Raw genomic sequence first — 15,700 nt, 5'->3', positions numbered from 1 at the left:
CTATAATCTTTGTGCTCTCACTGCAGTTTTCTGAGTTCATGTTTTCCTTATCCCCTCCTCCAAGACTAGCTGGATTACAGAGTTAAGTTTAGGATTATGAAATAAACTAAACAACAACAAATAGAATTACCACATGATGTAGTATTTCCACTTTGGGGTTTATACTCAAAAGAACAGAAAGCAGGGACATGAAGAAATCTCTGTACATCCATGTTCACAGCAGCATTATTCACAATAGCCAAAAGAGGGACGCAATCAAGTGTCCATCAACAAATGAATGGATAAGCAAAATGTGGCATATACTTACAATGGAATATTACTCAGCCTTAAAAAGTAAGGGAATCCTGACATGTGCTATGACATGGATGAACCTGGAAGACATTATGCTAAGTGAAAGGAGGAGTCACAAAAGGACAAATAATGTAATGATTCAACTCGTGTGAGGTGCTCATGGTGGTCAAAGTCATAGAGACAGAAAGTGGAGTAGCAGTTGCCAGGGGCTGGTGGACAGGGGAATGGGATCTTACATTTCAAAGGGTGCAGAGTTTCACTTTGGGGTGATGAGCAAAGTTCTGTGGGTGGATGGTAGTGATGGTTGGACAACAATGTGGAGGTACTTAATGCCACTGAGCTATACACTAAGAAATGGTTAAAAAGATGAATTTTGTATTATGTATGTTAAACCACAATTTTTAAAATATAATTTAAAACAAATAAATGTGCAAGTATAGCCAGGAAAACACTAAAAGGGAAAAACTACAAAGGGGGCCTGGCCCTACATGACATTAAAACATACTGTAAAACATCTGTAATTGAAACTGTAGTACGAGTACCAGTTATATGCAAACAGACAAACAGAACAATGGAATAGAATAGAAACTCCAGAAATAGACCCAAGTACATACGGAAATCAGTGTTATGACAAAGGTGGCATCTCAAATCACTGGGCCAAAGATGGCGGTTTCAGTAGAGGCTGATGAGTATTTAATAAACAATTTAGTAAATGCTAGTCATTTGGAAAAAGATAAAATTGGAACCATACCACACACCATACATAAGGATGAATCAAGGATATAAAAGGCAAAAACACAAAACCATACAAGTTCTAGAAGAAAACCTTGATATAGGGAAAGGCTTTCTAACTGTGACTCAAAATCCAGATATAATAGAAGAAATAATTAATAACATTGTTTACATAAGTATTTTTAAAGTTATATTGCAAAAATTACCATAAGCAAAGTCCAAATAAAACTGACAAGTGAGGAGAAAATATTTACAACATATATCATAGATAAAGGATCAGTGTCCCTACTATATAATGAACTCTTAAAATTAGAAGGGAAAAAAGCCAAAACTCAAAGAGAAAAAAATATGAACAGACAAATCACAAAAAGATATAAAAATTGCTCTTAATCATATGAAAAGGTTGAAAAGACATCCAACCTCATTTATAACACTTACAGACTTACCCTCCAGACTGGCAAAAAATTAAACAATCTAACAACATGCTCTTGGCAAAGCTGTGAGGAAACAGGCACTCTGTCATATGGCTAGGGGGCATGCAAAATGATACAATCATTATGGAAGGAAATTTGGTGATACCTAACAAAATTACGTATGTACTTATCTTTTGACCAGCAATTCCACTTCTCAGAATTTACCCTAAAGCTACCCCTCCATCAGTATGAATATACAAATGCACAAGGTCATTGTACCATTGTTTGTAATTGCAAAATACTGGAAATTACCTAAATGCCTATATATGAGAAAACGGTTGAGTAAGTCATGGTAGACGGTACACCCACACAATAGATTACTATGCAGCTGTAAAAAAGAATGAAGGACATCAATGCACTGATAAGGATTGATTCCCAGGATGTACTTACTGAAAATGAAAAAGGCAAAATGCAAAAGAGTATCTATAGTGTGCTGCTACTCATGTAAGAAGGGGGAATAAGAAAATATATATTAAAATATCATTTGTGCAAAAAGAAATACAGAAAGGAAAGCCAGAAACTAGTGATATTGGTTACCTATTGGCATGTGGTGGGAATAGGGTAGAAAAGATAGGAAATGTGAATAGGACAGAAGGAATAGGGGTGAAGAGTGACAGATCATATGCATTAGTGAGTATATTTTATATATGTGGGTATTATATATATAGAAAGAAACATATAGATATGTATATATATTCTCTAGATATTTAATATATACATATTATATATAATATAGATACATTATATTATATGTTATATATAACTATGTATGCATATATTATAATATATAATATACATGTTATACATAGTACATATATTTCCTATATATTCTATATATATACATATTTCTTTATATTTATAAATGGACCAAGCTACAGTTCATCAAATGAATATATCGCACTGAAGTGGGTGGGAAAAACTAAATCAACTTTTGAATGTAGTATTTGGACTATATGTCCCCAGGCTAAAGAGAAAAAGAAAACTAAACAAATATCAAAGTCTACTTACTAGAGTTATTCCTGCAAAGGGTACGGATTAGCAATTGAAATTACTTTCTGTGTGTTCTAGACTGAGCAAATAAGTAAATATATTATGAACAATGAAAGCCAATTTTCTTTTAGGAAAAAGAAATAACAAATATGTATAAGTGAGAATGAGGCCTGTGGTTTGAAGTCAATGTGAAGGTATCAGTATGAACTTATGGTTTTTAACAGATCAACAGATAGGTATGTAATAGATAGATATAGACATGTACATGGAGGTTATATATAACATAATGCAGTATAAGGATATAATATAAAATAAATTAATAATATATATATCTCATATTTAGCTGCTCTAAGAGCCTCAAAGCATTGATTTCTCAGTAGCAGTGAGCACATCTTATGACAAAATCTTGGCTTCTAAATACCGGTTTCCACTAAGAGGAACCAAGTCTCCTCAGAGAAATGGCTGATTTCAGGGCTGGGTCTGAGAGAAAGTACAAGATGAGCCTGGAATTTCTTGCTGTGCCAGAAGGTAAAGACATGCTCAAAGAACAAGAACATATCAAAAGGACACAGGAATCACTCAGAGAGGCTCCCACTGGTCAAATCTGGGACAATTTGATCATCAAAATAAAAAATGGTAGCAACAGATTATAACCCCTTGTATATAAGAATTGATAAATTCCTATTGATAATGGAGATAACCAAGAAATTGTGGCCCAAGCAGTCCATAGTGCAAGGGGCAAGATAGCCCCACATAGATGAGCATGGAGGGAGTACCCCCTTCCCTGGGCAGCACTACTTCCCCACTGGACAGCTCCCTGGACGAGGTGATGCTCAGGTGTGGGGGTCTGGGGGGAACTCACGAGGGTCCTTTGCGCATCCGGGGCGTGCTCATGGCCCACTGCTTGATCTTGCTCAGGCTCTGCTCACTGATAAGCCGCTGGCCCTCAGAGGGCATGCAGTCCACATACAGGTTGTATAGCAGCAGTGCCTCTGTGTTCTTGCGCAGGGCGCTGGCCTGGACCACACGTTGTGTGAACACACGTGGGTCCTCAGCACAAAAGAGAAGCTGAATCCTTGGCACCCAGTACTGGCAGATCAGGAGGGGCGGCCTTCCTAGGGTTGAGCAGGAGGGAGAAAGGAACATGCCGTTGGGCTCTTTCAGCAGGAGCACCAGATACCAGCCTGGATCTGCTGCTGGTATGTGGTAGCCTTGAGCAAGTGACCCCATCATATCTGCAAAATGGGTATGACAACACTCCCCGACCTGCTCACGTCACAGGTTGTCATGGATGGATGTGAAAGTGCTTCGTAAACTGTAAAGAGCTGTGCACAGACAAGGAGTTACACAGGGGTTCAAGTGCCCATTCCCAGATGTCACACCCAGGGCAGACATCACTATTTGATGGGCCTCGGGCTCCTTCTTAACATGATGCTGAAAGCAGCACTGCCAACTGCTCAGAGGAGGCATATCAAATAATGGCCAACTTGCCCTTCCTGGGGTCTCTGAGTGATAGGTCCTCTGGTTCTCACTGATCAGGGGGCAGACAGCCACAGGACAAACAGAGGAAGGAGAAATTCAGACCTGAGCTGGCTATGCCCTGGGGAGGGGTTGGCCTCAGTCACAAGCCAGGCCCGGCCTGAACTGGGAGTCTATCTGAGGCAGAGGCATAGAGCTGGTACCTTCAGTGGTGACCCCTCCATTCAGAATGGGCTTCCCCATGTCATCTCGCACCAAACCATCATCATTTGTCTTGTGCACCAGGTATAGCTTCTTCTCCTTGTCATAGTCCAGGACGCCAACATTGCACCATTTGTATTTCAGCTTTTGACTCTTAGGGTCCTCTGAAACAGGAAGGGAGCCTGTTAGTGCTCCCTGCTGTGGGCACGGATGGGCCTCTGCATGTGGGCAGCAGGTACTGGGAACAGTCTCAGTGGTCACTAGTCTGGTCTCTTTCCCACCACGCTCCAGCTGAGCAGGGGGCCTGATTCCTCCCAGCTGAGCTGGCCTCTGGGGAGCCCCTGATGGCAGGAGGAGCCAGAAGGACCAGGCCTCTCTGCCCTGTGCTCTGCATGACTCCATGCTCTCCATTGGGGCAGAAAGAGACAAAGGACAGCAGGGTTGGGACAGGAGGCAGGTAAGCCCCAAGCAGAGACCTATTGAGGATCTAGGTGGGTATAAAGCTCATCATGTCTGAGCTGGACTCCTTCAAGGTAACCAAGGCCAGAGGGAAGTCCTTCCCACAGGCTGCACGTGGCAGCTGATCCCCTCACATCAGAACAAGGTACAGCAGGGTAGAAGATTGTAGCCCTGCAATGGCTCCAAGCGGGTCTCAGGACCTATACGGTCAAGATGGGCCCCCTACCTACTCTCTAGGCTGAAAGCCTTTGCCTGCTTCTCCAGCTCACTTCCTGCCCCCCTTATTCATTCCTCTCCAGCCATACCAGATGTCTGGCTATTCCTGTGACTTTGGAGTTTGTTCCTGACTCAGGGCCTTTGCATTGGCTGTGCCCTCTGCCTGGAACAGACTTCGCCCAGGTCACCTCGTTGTTGGCTTGTTCCCTGCTCAGTGGCTTATCCTCAGAGAAGCATCTCTGCCTAAAATGGTGCCTTTGCCCCAGGCACTCTCTGACCAGTTACTCTGTCTCTCACAGAGTCTAAAGTCACACTGTGTGTGTATCCTCTCTGGTTCTAGTCAGCCTCCTCATGCTACTGTCAGCTCCCCAAGGACAGGAGGGACTTCATCCTGTCTTGATCACAGCTGTGTTCCTGTCCCTAGAATGGACGCTGGTACCTAGTAGATACTCAATAAACTTTTATAGATGATACACTTGGCACAGTGCCCAGCGGAGGCCTCAATACACTGCGGCTTAAAACAAACAGATGGGTTCTACAGTCTGGGCTGACAAAGAAAGAAGGGCTCGGAATTCCGAGGAAATTCTCCCCCTGGTTGACACCAGTTAGATGAGTAAAGGAGGTTGCTGTGGTTTATACCTCACCGGTTTTGGTTCTGTTTTGCTTTTCCCATCTCTTCCCAGTTAGTTTCCTTTTTGAAAATGCTGATTTTGGCTTAACTCAACTTAGAGGAAAAGATGTCACAAGAAGCTCCCAGGAGAAAAAAAGATGTCCCTGGCAGAAACATTCCTAGAGAGGCCCTCTCCCACCGGTGTTCTCCGGAGCCCCAGCCCGGGGTGTAGGCAGAAGCACTTCGGGGGAGGCTGCTACCTGGTGCGTTTAAGGTGAATGCAGCCCCAAACCTTCTGGTTTGATCACCAGGAATTGGAGATCTGGGAACAATCGAGTTAAATTATTTTTGTAATTAAGTCCAAAGTAAAGGGAACATCCTGGCTTCTTGTCTAGTTCAGAGAAATTGATTCCAGCATTAACGTGTTTTTAAATGGAAACATAAACTTACAGCTTGCACAGCAGACTCACTGTGGGCCCCCTGGAAGCTGAGCAATCTTAAAACCAGCATGGCTCTCACAGTCCTATCTCCCACCTGGGCGATGGCCCGCTGGGCCCACTCCCCACTCCACAGCACTGAGCAGGGAGCAGAGCAGCCCTCAGTCCTGCACGGGGGACCTCCAACTCCCAACCTCACGATCCAGACCTTCCTAGGATGCCAACGTAGAGAACAGTCACACAGGCCAGGGTGGCAGCTGTGGAAAGTCAGCCTGGCACTGACCCCCAAACCAGCAAACTGAGAGAGTTTCTGCAGCCCAGGGCAGACCTGGGGCAAAGGAGGGGTAGACACAGACAAGAGCAAGATGTGGCAAATCTGTGCGACATCAGTGCAGGGAAGTGCGTGTGGGTGTGATAGTGGTTGTGCATGAGTAATGGTAGGCATGTGTGTGTTTGTGGGATGAAATGTGCCTATAAGTGCAACTGTATGTGTGTGTGAGTACATGGGGTGGTGTGTGTGCGACAGAGCGTGCTTGTGACTGTGTGTTTGCCAACAAGCGTGTGATAGTGTGTGTTGTCCATGCAGAGATGAAAGCCGAGAGGCCTCAGCTACAGCTAGAACAACAGGGATTTCTGGATGATGGGATAGAAGGGCTTGAATGATGCCCCTTATGCATATTTGAACATTTCCAGTAAGTTTGCATATTTTTTGTTACCAACAAAGACTTTCTCTTTAATATTGGACACACTATCCAGCTGTTCCTTCCCCAGCCCACCTATCCATGACATCCCTGGTCCCTGCATTTCCTACTTCTGTGTGGCTAGCTCGTTCACCTACATCCTAGCTGGGAGACCTCAAAAGGTAGGGCCCTCATCTTCCAGTTGAGCCCCCAGAGCAGCCTAGAAGTCCATGGCCATGCGGCTGCCAGGACAGGATGGTGCAGACCACAATCCTGTCCCCTCGCCCCCACCAGCACTGCTCACCATGCCCCAGGAAGTCATCGGTGGGCAGGAGGGCTTTTCCAGGGACAGGTTTCCTGTTCTGAGACCCCGGCTCCAATCCCATGTTGATCCACTCACTGGGAGTCCGGCAGTCAAACTCCTCATTGTCAAATACCTGGAACAAAGCAGTGGACGCTGGGAGGAGACAGCTCACTCCTGGCGGGCCCCAAGTGATCTGGGCATGCCAGAGGGTAGGGGTGCCTCAGGAGTTTCCTCCCCAGATGCAGGAGCTGAAGACCAGGGACCAGATGGCTGATCCCCTGCTGCTCACAGAGGTCTGTTGGGTCTGGCTCTGTGAAACCTTAGGTCCTCATCTAACCAAGCCACCCTGAGGTGCAGGCAGAGGGGTATCTGGGGACTCAGAGCAGGATATGGTCTCTCTTTTCCACTCCCCAGGATCATCCAGCTCAGACTCAAGGGAAGAGGTGGCCCTTGGATTTTCCTGAGCACCAACCCAGAGTCAGAAACAATGGAGACTTGGGTTGTCAGGAAACCATCCTTAGTGGGGTGATGTGCACCTGGATTCAGCTCTGCTTCCCCACTAGGAACAACAGGCAAGAGATGTGCAGGTCCATGGAGAGAAAGGGCAGGGAGGCGGGTGAAAACCAGAGCAGGCTATGCTCCCTCTCTCTCCTCCCTGGACTCAGTTTCCCCATTGGTACCCTAAAGGGACTACAATGGCGCCCTCCTCCACCCCAGGTCGCCCTGTCCTAGTGAGCTCAGAAGCAATGGTCAGGGAGGCCCGTACACTACTCCACAGTCCAGCTGGGTTGCTTCTTGATGCCCATGCATCAGGTAGGGACAGAAATCACATACACAGGCTCCCCAAGCTCCCAGGAAAGAAGTAGACAATCAGCATCCCAGGGGTCCTGGGGACCCTCCTGCCCCAGCACAGAATGCCTGAAAACCCTGGCAGTGGAGCGGGGACAGAGGCAGCCCCTATTATGCAGTTATCCAATTTGACGAGTGAGTTCTTGTGATATCATGGGATCGCCTTTTGTGTCTGACTCTGAAGCTCATGTCCTGCACTCCTACCCCCTGACCATCAGCCCTCCATGGAAGCTGGACTCACCTTCAGTGGGAGATAGACAGGGAAGAGCGGGTCATGACCTTGCTCGATGGTCTGGGGGTTGTGGGGGTCGGGGTGCCTGGGCATGAGCTTGTCAGAGTCGATGCCCTCACTGGCCAGCAACTGCTCGATATCCAGACTCAGGTACAGCCGCTTCCTCCTGGCCGAGGGAGACGAGGGAATCTCAGGACAGCTCGGCTCATGTGATGTGCCTCCATGGGTGTCAGCAAGGGCTCATGGAGTTGAGGCGGTAGGGGTGTGGCCCAGGGACCTCTGCAGGCCCTCTGCCCCTCTGGGACTCATCAGGAAGTGCTGTGATGGCTGGGGATGGTGTCCTGGGCCCCCACTGCCCTTCCATCCTGCCTGGCAGTTCCAGTCCCTTGACTTAAATGCCATCCTCCCTGATTCCACAGCAAAGAAAGCAATTTGTTCCTATTAAGACATCAAAGGGCTAGAAGATTTTATTTGAACACTTGCACACAGACCCCTCGTAGTAACTTCTGTTGTGAGGATGGTCACCGAGTTGCCTACTGTCCCTCACCCCTTGGGTTGGGCAGATGCCACCTCCCAGAGGACACCCAGCCATACCTCTCAATCTCAATCTTGCGGGGGCACTGGCCCGGCAGCACCAGGTAGGGCACCTGCACCTTGGGCTCGTAGGCCTGCAGTGGGAAGTCAGTCTGGGTGAGCAGCTTGGTGGTGGACCCAATGCGCTGATGCTCCAGGCGCTCCTCAAAGTCCTCAGGAACCTCAAATGTTCTGACTGCAGAGGGGCGGGGGCAGGAGCTGCAGGGGCTCAGGCCGGGGCCCAATACCCCAAAGACATAGTACCAGGCAGGTACCAGATGTGCATGCTTTGGGACATAGGAAGCTCAGCGCTGGTCTGTGGCTGGGCAGTGGCAGGGAGAAGCCAGATGTGGCACCAGGCACCCAAGGGAGTGAGAGCCTGGAGGACAATGGCCTCTAGAAGGTTCGTTTTAGTCCTGTTTTCCCTGCCCAGAGCCAGCACGTCTGACCATCCCTCTCCATGCTGCCCACGACCCCGGTGCCAGGGGCCTTTGCTCAAGCCAGATGTTGAATCAAACTACCATCAAGGATTACAACTGGACAGGAAGGCAAGGTGATAGCTCCCTGCACATCTGGGATGAGTTCCTGCCATCGCTAGCCCAGAGGCCCTCCTAAGCATCTCGGAGTCTGAATACCATTCACTCACTGGAACCATTTCCAGACTCAAGGCATCTTGGATTCTGTAGGAGTGGGCGGCACTGCCACCATGGACCCAAGGGACCCTAGAGTCACAAAATGGCCACCCCTCCTTAGACAGGCTTCCCTTCCAGATCTTAGGCCAGGGGAGCTGGTGGAGAGAGACCCATTAATGGGGTGACATTCCAGTTTCCCAGGACTCAGGGTGTTAAGTGGGAAGGAAAGTCCCAGGCAAACCAAGACCATTAAGGTGAAGAATGGGGTGCAGGAAAATGCTTCAGGAGATAAGCCCCTTTCCCAGGGCCTGGGTGGGCTCTGGACAGCTTGGTGACGGCTCCAATGCACTCCCCAGGGGGCCCTAGTGAGCCCCTCCTTGGGTCTTACGCCTCTGAGGTCAAGATGCAGTCAGCCATAGGAGGGCCCCTTGGGGTTACCCACTGGGGCTCTACAGGAGCTTCCAGAGGCTCAGCAGAGGCCATCCACCTTCAGCTAAGTCACCTCTCTTACCAGAGGGGCTGGGGGAACCCCACCTACCAAAAAAGGCTGGCCCAGAAGGCAGTTTTCAGATCCCTAGTCATCCACTTCAGGGCCTGTGGGTCTGTGACACATCCCACACCTAGGATCATGAAATTCTCGCCCTGGCCCTGCATCTGAGGAGCCAAGATGGAGCCAGGGTGAGGACAGCATACCTGGCCCCCACCTCTGCTAGTCTGTGAGCCCTAAGCAGGATTCTCAGGCCTCTGCTTAGCCTTCTGTAAAGAACCCTGACTGCCCACCCTGTGGCCTTTCGGGCCGCTTTTCCTCATGTGGGTGGGGCCGCAGGGCGGCTGACCATCCCCACCCCCGCCCCCGCCCCCACCATGGATGGTAGGAGCACCATTCCCAGCTCTCCCATAGCCCTTGATTTGTGGTTTGTAACCATTTTCTGGGCCACAGATACTAGTGAAACTGCTGAACACAACTGGCTGGGTCCTCAGATCACTGCACAAATGCACATACGTGAGATGTTTCCTGTGCCACTTTTGGGGGTTCCCAGACTCCCAAGAGGTCCATGGACCCCAAGAGGACTAATATGAACAGAGCCAGGCCTCTCCTAGGGGTAGACCAGGGGACAGATAGCTGGGACCCTGGGGCATCTGGGCCCAATTGAAGGGGATGTCCAGTCTGCCAGTCACTGCCTCTCAGGGCATGCCCCTGCTCACTGCCTGTCCTGGAGTCAACCTCCTCTCCCCTCTGTCACTGCGGACTGCCCTCCCTTCCTCCACAGACCTGCCCCAGGCCTTACAAGACTCACCACGGAGCCTAATGGGAAGGTCCTTCTTCCCCCTTCAGCAAAGATCTCCTGGGCGCCTTCCTGTGCCAAACCCTGTTCTAGGTGATGGAGCCTGAGCTGGGTTAACAACTCAGACACAATCCTGGCCTCCTCCAAGCCCATGTTGCCCAGGAGGCAGGAAATACACAGGTCAATGCCCTACTGTCCCCAGCCGGGCAGAGAGAACTGGGGTCCAGCCCTCAGCAGCCCCAGCCCCACAGTGCCCTGGTCACAAGAGTCATGATCAAGCACCTGTAGTTCACTGAGTGCTCACCGCAAGCTGGGCCCTTGCAAAGCATCTTGCCTCTTGTTAGTCCCATTTTACAGTGAAGGAAACTGAGACCCTCAGCCAAGAGGAGGTCATCTCCCTAAGGCCAGAGGCCTAGCTTCAGAGGCTAAAGACACCCGCCCACCCAGTCCTCCTGGGCACTGACCTTTTGGGGTGAACTTATCCAAGTCGGCCTGCCGCAGAAGGTCCTGGTTCACGCAGGGACCACGACATACTTTCTGAAACCAAACCCCACAGCCCTGAGGAAGTGTCTACATCCCTAGAATAGGCAGGATCTAGAAGGACCCCCAAGGCCAGATGTATCCCCCAAAGACCATCAGGGAGCAGCCCAGGGGCTCAGAGACAGGGAAGAACCAGTGAAGAGGAATTCACACAACTCCCCATTCACAGGCCACAGAAGGTGAGAAGCTGTGGCCACCTGAGACACCCCTGGCCCTACCCAATTCTGGTTCTGCACAGCTCCCCTCCTCACTCTGAGGACACTCATGAGGTGTGTCCAGGGGCTGAGTCACAAGACACACACCAGAGGTACGGACAGGCCAGCAGGTGTCTCTGTGTCTTCCTCCACTCCCAAGGGCACTCTGGACCCCTGGCGTAGTGGCTATCAGTGGGTCCTGCCCTATCTCCCTTGGCCCCTCCCCTGCCTAAAACTTTCCTAAGGCTCGGTGATCTCTGCCCTAATTACACCCCTTCTTCAGCTTCTTCTTGCCCTCCACCTCTCCCCTCCTATCTTTACCCTTCTCCTCCATGTGGGCCTGGCCTCTGTTAGGGACCTCAAGTCTTTGTACCTTCTGTTCTCCCTACCTTGAACATTCTCCTCAGCCCCTATCTTGCCCAGCAAACTCATACCTATCTCATAGATCTCAGTAGTACACCACCTATCCAAGGACCTCTCTCCAATCATAGGTGGGGTGGGGTGAGGGGGTACTTCCCCACCAAAGCCATTGCCCCATGACAATAGGGACATAGATGTCTCATCCTCACTGTCACCAGGGCTTAGTCCAGGGCCTGTCACAAAGCAGGCGCTCAGAAATGAATTGTTGAATGAAAAGACAGAGATGGATGGTCAGAAAGATGAGCAGGTGGGTGGGTGGGTGGGAGGAAAAGTTGCTAGACTGACAAAAGGATGGCTGGATAGATGGGTGGATAAATGGATAAGTGAACAAACAGATGGAAGGAAGGAAGGAAAGAAGGAAGGAAGGAAGGAAGGAAGGAAGGAAGGAAGGAAGGAAGGAAGGAAGGAAGGAAGGAAGGAAGGAAGGAAGGGACGGGCAAAAGGAACCTACAAGGAAGACTCGGGCTTAGTAGGGTATGGCTGCCACACTTACCCCAAGTTTATCCAAGCTTCCAGGGCTGAGGATGTCAGAGTAGAACCCACGCTGCTTCATCAGAGGGTACTTCTTATCAGTGCCTGTCAGGGGCAACTTCTGGGGCTGCCCCAAATCTGAGGTCATGGGTGGATCCAGGGGCAGGGGTAAAGGTGGGGTCTTGGGCTCAGGGCTTGGAGGAAGCTTCTCCAACCCAGAATCTGGTCCCAGAAGAATCCTCTCCAGGTTGTGCTCTAGGTCTCTCAGACTACAATCTTGGCCTGCAGGAGTACCACTGCCCTCTGGGCCCTGAGGGCTTCTTCCTGGGTTGTAGCCCTCTCTGTTAGGTTGCTCCATGCTGCTTCTCAGGGCGATGCCCCAGCCAGAGCTCCTAGGAGAAGATACTGGTGTCAGTGGGCCCTTTCCAGCCTCTGCTCATCCCCCAGGACCACCAGGATACAGGGTCGCCTAGTCCGCCACCCACAACATGCCCGAGCCCTCTAAGCATGAATAACAGAGGGAGTACTACCTGATCTGGACAGACACCTAGTGCCAGGAAGTTCCCACCAGGAGACAGCAGGGACGTCCCTCGATGCTGCATGTGAGAAATAAGACCTCAGAGTCAATGGCTGAATGATCTCCAGACGCCCCCCACCCCCATGCATCCTTCTGTACTTTCCCACCCCCTTCCCCATGTTAGAGAGCAAGGTCGGCTTCTCACAAGGAGAGATAAGGAGGGAGGCCCAGAGCTCACCCACTCAATGAAGGCCCTGTTTGGTTTTCTCCAAAATGACTTTTAGCCAGAGCCAGAAGCACCCTCAGTGCCCCCCCCACCCCCTCCCAGCCCTGCCAGACTGCCCTGAGTGTGGGGCACTGGGCCATGCCCTGCATCCCCCACCCATGCCTATCTCCCCTATCCTACCCCAAGAGCCAGAGGATTAAACTGCCTCCCCAGAGGGACCCTGAGCCTCTGTTGGCCCCCAGATCCCTCTGCCAGCAACAGAAAGATATTCACCCACCCTCACTCTCAGAGTCAGCCCAACTGATAAAACCTACACCCTTTTATCTCCCCAAAGGAACAGGAGACACGCCATTAGATTGTGCACACATCCCGAGGACAAGAGTTTGCAGAGTTTTTACAGTGGGGCAAGCAAGCCCTTGCCAAGCCACTGTTGCTTTTGGCTACCTCAAAATGTATCACTTGGGAGAAACTTTGATCAGGGGAGCATTATAGAAAATTGGACAGGGGTATGAGAAAGAAGAGGTTTGCGTGTAATGCTGGTGTAAAAATAAAAAGAGAATCAGTTTACAATTATCTCGATAAAAATGTCAATTAAAAAGGGAAGGGGCATCTTAACAAAAGGAAATGGAGACCTGGCCTGAGCAAGGCCCCATCCCCCTGCCCCCCCCCAACACACACTGGAACAAAGCAACCAGAAGCTTGCGGTACAGACTGCTAAAGCTGGGTGATTCGTGACTCATTATCTCCATTTTAGACATGTGGTGAGACCAGCCAGTGCAGGCCCCTGTTGGATTATGGCAGAGGAATCTTGCCTGGACTGACCTGAAGGGTGGGGAATGTGGCCAGGGCTGTCTGGGGCAAAGCAGTGCTGAAGCAGCCTGCAGCTGCTGAGTCTATTTCTAAGAAGAGGGTGGTGAGTTGGCGAGATCATTTGAGGAATTGTGAAGCGCAGATGGGGCTCTGGCAGGAAGTCCCACATTTTCAGCCCAAAGGCCCATCAGCTTCCAGCCAGCCAGGCACATCCCACCAGAACTCTGCTCCCTGAATCCCTCCCTAGTGGCCAGCCGCCTCCCAGGGCAGGGGTTGCAAATGATGCTGGATCTGGCCCACCTGTCTTGACATAGCCAGCCCTTCCCAGGCACCCTGAATGACAAAGGACCCACTGGAGCTTGGTCCCATCATGGCTGCAAACCCACAGTTGTCTGCTTCATCTTTGAACAAAATCACTGAATAGAAAGAGCAGGCCTTGAAGAGGCCAGGTCCCAGCCCCACAGAATGACATTCTATTCCCCTGGTCTCTCTGGCTCTCAGATGGGTTTGAATATGCTTGGCTGTTTCCTGGGCTGTTATAATACTGGCAGAGATAACAGAAGCAGAAATGTCCAGGAATCTGCAGGGTGACTAGGGGCAAAAGAAGTCTGTGATCTGTGGATGTGCTGCCCCTGTGAGCCCTTTCCCTCTGAACAGGGCAGCACTGGGGGCATGCATCCAGGCCTGTCCCAAGAAGGAAGATGTGAGGGTGAGCTGCAAACTCAGAATTCTGTTTCCCCTCCATCCCTCAGACCCTCACAAGGATTGACATCTCCCTTCCAATCTCACCCCAGCTCCAGGTACCTGTGCCTTGCCAGTGTGGACAGGATCTGTGACAGAAAGACAGACAGACAGACAGACAGACCTCTGCCTCCTGTCACAGCTCCGCATATGATGGCAGCCTCTGCACGGAAAAAAGTGTGCTGGTAAGTGGGAGAGGACGTGGTCCCCAGCATGGCCTCTGCTGGGCACCCTCTCATTTGTGGAAGGGAACCAGCCAGTAAGATGGTGGGGTGGCCCTGGAAGGCACAGCGCTGGAAATGGTGAATGGCAGTGGGGGCTTAGATGTAGTTCATGCAATATCTCATTTAAATCTCTGCGGTGGAAATTAAGCCTATTCTTAATTCTCAGAGGTAGGGAAAACGAGGCTCTTGGACCAGGATGTGGACCCTGGGCCAGGAGAGTGTCCTCCTTCCTGTGGCACTCGCCCTCCCAGCCTTATACAGGTCCCTCTGAAAGCTCTCACCTCGCCATCCCTTGGGCCCACCGACCTACCTCCCACCTACGACCTACGGACCTACCGGTCGGTCGACCTACCCACTCCACCGCTGGATGTGGGGCCCGGCGGCCCGTCGCTAGGGAGAGACGCTGGGCTCGTTGCTAAGGGACGGGACCATCCGGCAAGGCGGGAGGGAGCTTCCGTTAGTGAACCTCCGCAGGTCTGCACTGGCCTCCCCTACACACTCCGGAACTTGGTTCCTCCCACCCCACCTGCGTCTTCTCCACCCACGCCTGGGACAAGCCCCGAGCCTGGGGCGCCAGGTTGGGTGCCGGCCAGGTTAAGGGCCAGCCCTCTAGGCTCTCCAATCCAGGCTCCATTACCCATCTCCTCTCCCAGACTCTTTCAGAAAAAGAGACAAAAGAACCAAAAGCTGTTTTCAAAGTGCGACGACTTTGAATCCTGGTTTAAAAAAAAAAAAAAAAGCTACGTAAATAATATGGGGAAAATAATTGGGGAAATTTATGAATTGGAAATCTATATTTAAGTCACAACTGCAGGACCCATGGTCAGGTCACTGCAGAAAGGGTCTCTTCTGTTCTCAGGGAGACTGCTAAAACAGCCACAAACACCCACAAGGCTGCAACCTCACCTCAGCCCTCAGCCATCCTCCGGGTGGGCAGTAGATACAATTGCCCCCATTCCCTGGTCTCAGGCCCCCATCTGCTCCAAGACCTGGCTTGAGTTCAGGCTTTGATCCTCCTTACTGTCCTGGATATTGAATTATTGTTAATTTTCTCAGATATGATAGTGCTATTGTGGTTATATAGGAGACTGTCTCTGTCTCAGCTGATGTGGG

General features: G+C 50.4%; 1 protein-coding gene across 8 annotated transcripts in view; it reads right to left on the bottom strand.

Annotated features, from left to right (window-relative positions):
• The window catches only part of DNAH1 (dynein axonemal heavy chain 1), a 73,500-nt gene extending 58,526 nt beyond the window's left edge, over positions 1 to 14,974 (bottom strand). For 7 of the 8 annotated variants that reach the window (XR_012060657.1, XM_072941413.1, XM_072941417.1 and 4 more), the window contains exons 1-10: positions 14,940 to 14,974; positions 14,427 to 14,526; positions 12,600 to 12,665; positions 12,092 to 12,461; positions 10,909 to 10,981; positions 8,548 to 8,722; positions 7,963 to 8,119; positions 6,873 to 7,005; positions 4,169 to 4,330; positions 3,349 to 3,601 (exon numbers count right to left, since the gene is read on the bottom strand). Coding sequence is in view for 7 of the 8 variants with exons in the window: in XM_072941413.1 (XP_072797514.1) it covers positions 3,349 to 3,601; positions 4,169 to 4,330; positions 6,873 to 7,005; positions 7,963 to 8,119; positions 8,548 to 8,722; positions 10,909 to 10,981; positions 12,092 to 12,427 (1,289 nt within the window). In the remaining variant the exon portion in view is untranslated. Of the gene's footprint in view, positions 1 to 3,348; positions 3,602 to 4,168; positions 4,331 to 6,872; positions 7,006 to 7,962; positions 8,120 to 8,547; positions 8,723 to 10,908; positions 10,982 to 12,091; positions 12,462 to 12,599; positions 12,666 to 14,411; positions 14,527 to 14,939 lie in introns of all 8 variants that reach the window. The other variant, XM_072941414.1, reaches the window with a different exon arrangement.
• Between the last annotated feature and the right edge of the window lie 726 nt (positions 14,975 to 15,700).

The sequence above is a fragment of the Vicugna pacos genome, chromosome 17 (genome assembly GCF_048564905.1).
Source record: "Vicugna pacos chromosome 17, VicPac4, whole genome shotgun sequence".
NCBI classification, from domain to species: domain Eukaryota; kingdom Metazoa; phylum Chordata; class Mammalia; order Artiodactyla; family Camelidae; genus Vicugna; species Vicugna pacos.
The sequence above is the reverse complement of the archived record's forward strand: the minus strand, read 5'-3'. Positions and strand labels throughout refer to the sequence as shown.